This window comes from Battus philenor, unplaced genomic scaffold, assembly GCF_028537555.1.
Source record: "Battus philenor isolate CCGP_79_NKW_IND1 unplaced genomic scaffold, ilBatPhil1.0.hap1 SCAF_13, whole genome shotgun sequence".
Classification (NCBI taxonomy): domain Eukaryota; kingdom Metazoa; phylum Arthropoda; class Insecta; order Lepidoptera; family Papilionidae; genus Battus; species Battus philenor.
The window spans coordinates 8,471,078-8,478,002 of NW_027181675.1; the positions used below are offsets into that span (position 1 = coordinate 8,471,078).

Consider the following 6,925-nt stretch of genomic DNA (forward strand, 5'->3'; position numbering starts at 1 on the left):
TTTATTTCTTATAAAGAACACTAGAAAATTGATTGTGTTTTGAAGAAATTAAACGCATTATTCATTATTTTTTGTCATGGAAATCTTTTTGAAATGTTGCCAAAGAAATGGAATATTGATCCATAAACAAAAATGTTCATTCAGTTCAACTCTGACGTTTCAATTTCATAGATAATGTGGGAAGGCGTTGTAGAAGAAAGCTCAGTATTTGATTCTGAGTAATAATTTTGTTTCGGCTTACTTAATATCCATAATTAATGCCGGTTTAAAAAAAATATATTCATTACGTTGTGTGTGTGCTGTGCTATATTTCTAATACGAAGCTTAAATAAGGCTTAAAACTGGTGTTCGATAAATCACTTGGCAATATGCCTGCCGGGAGAGGAGATGGAATGCGAGGGCTCGCAGTCTTTATATCTGATATAAGAAACTGTAAAAGTAAAGAAGCAGAAATAAAAAGAATTAACAAAGAGCTGGCGAATATCAGAAGTAAGTTCAAGGGGGACAAAACTCTTGACGGATATCAAAAAAAAAAGTACGTTTGTAAACTCCTGTTTATCTTTCTGCTCGGACATGATATCGACTTCGGTCACATGGAAGCGGTCAATCTGTTATCCTCGAATAAATATTCTGAAAAACAAATCGGATATCTATTCATTTCCGTCTTGGTAAATACCAATAGTGACCTAATTAAGCTCATCATACAGAGTATAAAAAACGATCTACAGTCACGAAATCCAATTCATGTCAACCTTGCTCTGCAATGCATCGCTAATATTGGCAGTAAAGATATGGCGGAGGCTTTTGGTACAGAGATTCCCAAGCTCCTTGTTTCTGGTGATACCATGGATGTGGTGAAGCAATCTGCGGCATTATGTCTCTTGAGATTATTTCGGAAGTCACCAGAAATAATTCCTGGTGGTGAATGGACATCTAGAATCATCCATCTGCTAAATGATCCACATATGGGTGTTGTTACTGCAGCAACATCCCTTATTGATGCCCTTGTCAAGAAAAACCCTGAAGAATATAAAGGGTGTGTCACATTAGCTGTGGCTCGCTTAAGCAGAATTGTCACTGCTAGCTACACAGATTTACAAGATTACACCTATTACTTTGTACCAGCTCCTTGGCTGTCTGTTAAACTGTTGCGCTTGTTGCAAAATTACACCCCTCCATCAGAGGAACCAGGGGTAAAGGGGCGTTTAACTGAATGTTTAGAGACAATTTTCAATAAAGCTCAAGAACCTCCCAAGTCTAAGAAAGTCCAACATTCCAATGCTAAGAATGCTGTATTATTTGAAGCTATAAGCCTTATTATTCACAATGATAGTGAAGCTAACCTCTTGGTTCGTGCATGTAACCAGCTTGGGCAGTTTTTAAGTAATAGAGAAACAAACTTGAGGTATTTAGCACTCGAATCTATGTGTCATCTTGCTACCTCAGAATTTTCGCATGAGGCAGTTAAAAAACACCAAGAAGTTGTTATTCTATCTATGAAGATGGAGAAGGATGTGTCTGTTCGGCAGCAGGCTGTTGATTTGCTCTATGCCATGTGCGATAAAACAAATGCTGAAGAAATTGTTCAGGAGATGTTGGCCTATTTAGAGACAGCTGATTATTCCATTAGGGAAGAAATGGTTTTAAAAGTTGCAATTCTAGCAGAAAAATATGCAACTGACTTCACTTGGTATGTGGATGTGATTCTGAACCTTATTAGGATTGCAGGTGATTATGTTTCAGAAGAAGTATGGTACAGAGTCATACAAATTGTTATAAATAGAGAGGAGGTACAGGCCTATGCTGCTAAAACTGTGTTTGAAGCACTTCAAGCACCAACTTGCCATGAAAATATGGTGAAAGTTGGTGGTTACATACTTGGTGAATTTGGTAACTTGATTGCAGGTGACACTAAGTCATCACCTCAAGTACAATTTGAATTACTCCATTCCAAGTATCACCTCTGCTCAGCAGCAACTAGAGCACTTCTGTTATCTACCTACATAAAGCTCGTAAACTTGTTTCCAGAAATTAAAAATAGAGTGCAAGAAGTTTTTCGAGCTGATTCTAATTTGAGGTCAGCTGATGTTGAACTACAACAAAGGGCCTCTGAATACTTACAATTAAGTATAGTTGCAAGCTCTGATGTCTTGGCTACAGTTCTTGAGGAAATGCCAGCATTTCCTGAAAGAGAATCGTCTATATTGGCTGTTTTGAAAAAGAAAAAACCTGGCCGCATACCTGATGATGTTAGAGAATCCAAGAGCCCACAACCATCTATAGTTCCAGCAGCAACTATGAATTCAACTAACAACACCAATAACTCAAGTGCTGATCTGCTTGGTCTCTCTACTCCACCTGGCTTAAATTCTAATGCTGGTAATGGTTTACTTGATGTTCTTGGGGATCTATACACCACTCCTAAAATAAGTCCTACTACCGTTCAGCAGAATAACATAAAGAAATTCCTATTTAAAAATAATGGTGTTCTATTTGAAAATGACCTCATTCAAATAGGTGTTAAAAGTGAATACAGACAAAACTTGGGCCGAATTGGACTATTTTATGGTAATAAGACACAGTTTCCTATCCAAAATGTCCATCCAGAACTACACTGGACAGATCTGCATAAACTTAATGTGCAAATGAAGCCTATGGAGCCAGTACTAGAAGCAGGTGCTCAGATTCAACAGATGTTAACTGCCGAGTGTATTGAAGACTTTGCTGATGCCCCCAACATGTCTGTATCTTTTGTTTATAATAATGTCCCTCAAAAAATTACAATGAAGCTACCACTCACTTTGAACAAATTTTTTGAACCCACTGAAATGAATGGGGAATCATTCTTTGCACGCTGGAAAAACTTAGGTGGTGAACAACAAAGAGCACAGAAAATCTTTAAAGCTCAAGGTGCTATTGATTTGACTGCAACACGCACTAAGCTATCTGGTTTTGGAATGCAACTTTTGGATGGTATTGATCCCAATCCGGATAACTTTGTGTGCGCAGGCATTGTACACACCAGAGTCCAGCAAGTTGGATGCCTTATGAGATTAGAACCTAACAAACAAGCTCAAATGTTTCGGCTCACTGTCAGATCTAGCAAGGAGTCTGTATCTCAAGAAATATGCAATCTTTTAGCAGATCAATTTTAAGGCAACTCTGTTACCTAGAAGTTAATATTGTTATTGGCAACATTTGTTAATATCCTGTGTTCTAATTTGGAAGTTATGCAGAGTTATATAATGTGCATAATTTGATTGTAATTTGTACTGATTCCATTAGAAATCTCTTGTTTAGTTTTATATATTTTTATTGTATAGGTTACAATAATTTGTAAAAATGCAAGGTTTATTTAATTTTGAATAAATAATGTACTCTGATAAAAACATAGATAAAAGACAAGTTTGTATATTGTTAAGTTTTGTGTACTGAAAAATAGATTCGACTTGCTTTTTTTATTTACTTCTATTTCTAATAGTATTCAATAACTTATCAATCATTTCAAGTCACCATTCACTTGATACTTTAAAATAAAAAACACATATATTTTGCTTTTTGTATATAGATTTTTAATATACAACAATGAATTTGATGCAATCATTACATTTTTATTTCTCAACTCAAAAAAATATTTATTTAGGAACTATAAAATTTGTAATATACCAAAGTGAAATTTACCATGTATGAAATAATTATTTTGAGTGTTTACAAGCAGAATAAAGCTAGCTTAAATATTTGGATACTTGTAATATGCTAAATATGTTTTCAGGAACCAAGACATTCTCAAAATTGTTTATTGAAAACAGATAGTTATTTAAAAATTGTTACTTTTATTGCAAATGATTTATTTAGCGTTAGTAACTTATTGAATTTGATAAAACATCATAAACTTTATTATTGTAATTTACACTTAACCAAATTGATAATTGTTAAATCAATACTGATTTCTGTAAAACTTAATGGTTTATCATGCTTTTCAAGTTTGAGAGAATTTTTATCATATTCATTGTTATTCTCAAATCAACATATAAATGACAGCTTTATAATGTAAGCAAATATTTTTGTAAGGTTCCTGGTAATTGTAACGTAAAAGAATCAAGAGATTTATCTTGGAAATTAGTAATATCATTTTTTGTTTTAATGAATAATTTAATTCACCGTAAACATACCAAAATGGTATTTTCTATAAAAGTAATTAAAATATATTTAAAATACTTATCAGCTGATTTTAAATATATTATCAATGAAAATTATTTTCTTTATAAATATTGAACGTGTTTATTTTGTATAGACATAATGCGCTACAATATTGAAAACAAAGGTTGAATCCTTTATTCAAACATTTAAATCTAAAAATTATTGAAATTGTTTGTCATTCCATATTTATCTGAAGGCATGAAGTTACTTTTATCTTCCATACTCATAGAGTAAGTAAAACGCTTAAAACCTTTAATGTGTACTTCTACTTTCAATATAGGAATCTCATTATAACAATTTGTTTGGAGAAGCGTCATAGTATACATAATTTAGTAAAACTATACACAACAATGAGTGTTGATACATTTGTAGAATGCTGAAGCTTTTATGCATGATAGATTTAATAAGGGATATAGAATAAATGAAGTTATAAGAAATGTTTTTAAAATATTTATCGTATTTATAAACTTGGTACAATGTTGTGTGTATATTGTGGATGAAAAGTGAAACGTAAGGCGAGTACCTTCGCAGATTCTTCACGTCGGTATTATGTAGTCACCGTGTATTATATATAATGCGTGTGAAAATTTGTGAGTTTTCTGTAATAATAGATGTTTACCCCTGCGCTTTTATTGTACCTTATCGATTGTCATTATAAATAAATATTTAATCGAAATGATCGAATTTTATTTTTATTGACTACTACCTTTTTTTGAATTTTTTTTTTACAAAGTGGCAATTATTATAACAAGGATCACCAAGCATGCTACAGTTTTTAGTGAACAAAAATAATAGCAATATAATCCAAAAACAAAGGATTGAAATAGAGATAAATTATCACAACTAAATCTCCCCTCCCGCATGTACTATACAGATGAACATAATCAGATAAGCAACAACAAATATCTTCCAAGCCGGTAGGTCACCGTAGAAGACTACGACCAAAACCCTCCAAAGAAAAAAACAAATATAGAAATACAAAACCACATACGCAGATCAAGTAACAAACGACGTACTAACATACAACGTCAGAACGTTGTCGTCATATAGGCGACAACTAAAACTGACAGAAGCACTTAAAACAATTTATAATCTAATGGGACTATCGGAAATGCGACGCTAGAGCAGACAAACAGCACAAGACACAGAAATCTGGGCTTCTTCAAAGCAGGCCTTCACCCGTGGAGGGGTTCTTGTAGATTAAAGAATCAAAGCCAGTAAAATTAGAAATTTATACCTCTGTAACTTTTCTTTCTTCAAGAAATTAAAGGCTTTATTATTAACAAGGATCATGACTTTTCAAATTATAAAGTATTCATGGTTTAGCGCAAAAAAACCGAAAAATCGTAGTCTATGTTTACTTTTGCTATTACGGCGTATTTTTCTTTCAAGCGATAAATTGAGGGAATCTAACTAACGACAATCAAATACTGGCCGTATTTTTCATATACTTTCATCAATTGAAATCTTATTTATTCTACTAAAACATGTTTACAAAACAATGGTTTCGTCCTGTGCTGATGAGAGAGAGATGATGAGAGATGGGAATCTACTCACTCCAGGGCGCAGCTATGAGTGCTACCGAAACATCTGTACTGCGCTTGAGAAAGGGCGGCGAGGTGGGGACCAAAGCAAAAAGAGCATGAGCACCACCGCCGTGTACGTTGACGTAGAACTGACGGAAAATAGCAGCAAATGCCTATAGCCTCGCCGCGCGCTTACTTACGGCGCGGGATAGTTTTAGTAGCATTAAAGTCAATCGATTTTAAAAGCGGTTGGCATACGGGACGTTATCTACATCACATATGCAGCATCTGCTACTAGACTTTCCTCTCTACCATCTGTCACGAGAACGATTGATTTGTCCAGTCATCTACTACTTTCAGATTTTGTGAAATATATCGACTATTTTAGTTCTATTCGTTTCGGCTGCGTTCTATAATAATTTTCAGGCATAATGAAAGTATCTATGTTAACTTGTGGGTAGTAGATATTTGATGAAAAGAAAGTTCTTTGTTTTCTATTTAATAGAAATTCACTTAATCATCTCCAAGCCGTTACGATAGTAATTTTCTGATTGCTTTACTATAATTATTACAGTATTTCTTCTAAATCGCAGTACAAAGATCACTTGCCGTCCGCTTAACGCGTCTTTCTTTACATAGTTCTGTACGCGGCCTTGACTTTAACCCTTCTCGATCGTCGGCAATAATCGATGATATTTGTCCAGTCACTTCTAGTTCCAGCTCTATCACTTGCCATGGGCATTCTTTTAACAGCAACCACCACATTGACGTCGGTTATTGGACTAAAGCATTTGCGTCTTTGTATTTTTTGTCTTTGCGGCCAAATTCATCATAAAAACCTTACGTCGAAAAGCTGCTTTGTGATCGTTTAACATTGTCATTTGATACTTTATTCCTTCTGATATTAATAGAAATCATTGTAAAGCTTATGTATCTAAATGTTCTGTACATAAAACCGAAATCCTTATTATTGGAATTGCGTGATTTTTTTTGATAATAGCACTCTTAGTCAAATCATATACCTAAAATGTCGAATTGCTTTTGGTACAATAAGTATACCTCACCCAAAGCTGTTGGCTTGCCGTCGATTCATGGGAAGGCTAGTATATTGGTTGCGAGGTAGTGTTCTGCATAAAATTAGAAGAACAACATGCGTATGCGAAAAATTAAACACACAATGTCATAAATTTTATTTTATT

At 34.0% G+C, this 6,925-nt stretch overlaps 1 protein-coding gene across 1 annotated transcript; it reads left to right on the forward strand.

Moving 5' to 3' along the window:
* The first annotated feature begins 189 nt into the window (after positions 1-189).
* On the forward strand, positions 190-4,854 carry AP-2alpha (adaptor protein complex 2, subunit alpha). Its single transcript, XM_068776900.1, has one exon. It carries the CDS (start codon positions 369-371, stop codon positions 3,153-3,155), a length of 2,787 nt encoding a protein of 928 aa, XP_068633001.1. The 5' UTR covers positions 190-368; the 3' UTR covers positions 3,156-4,854.
* The last annotated feature ends 2,071 nt before the right edge of the window (positions 4,855-6,925 follow it).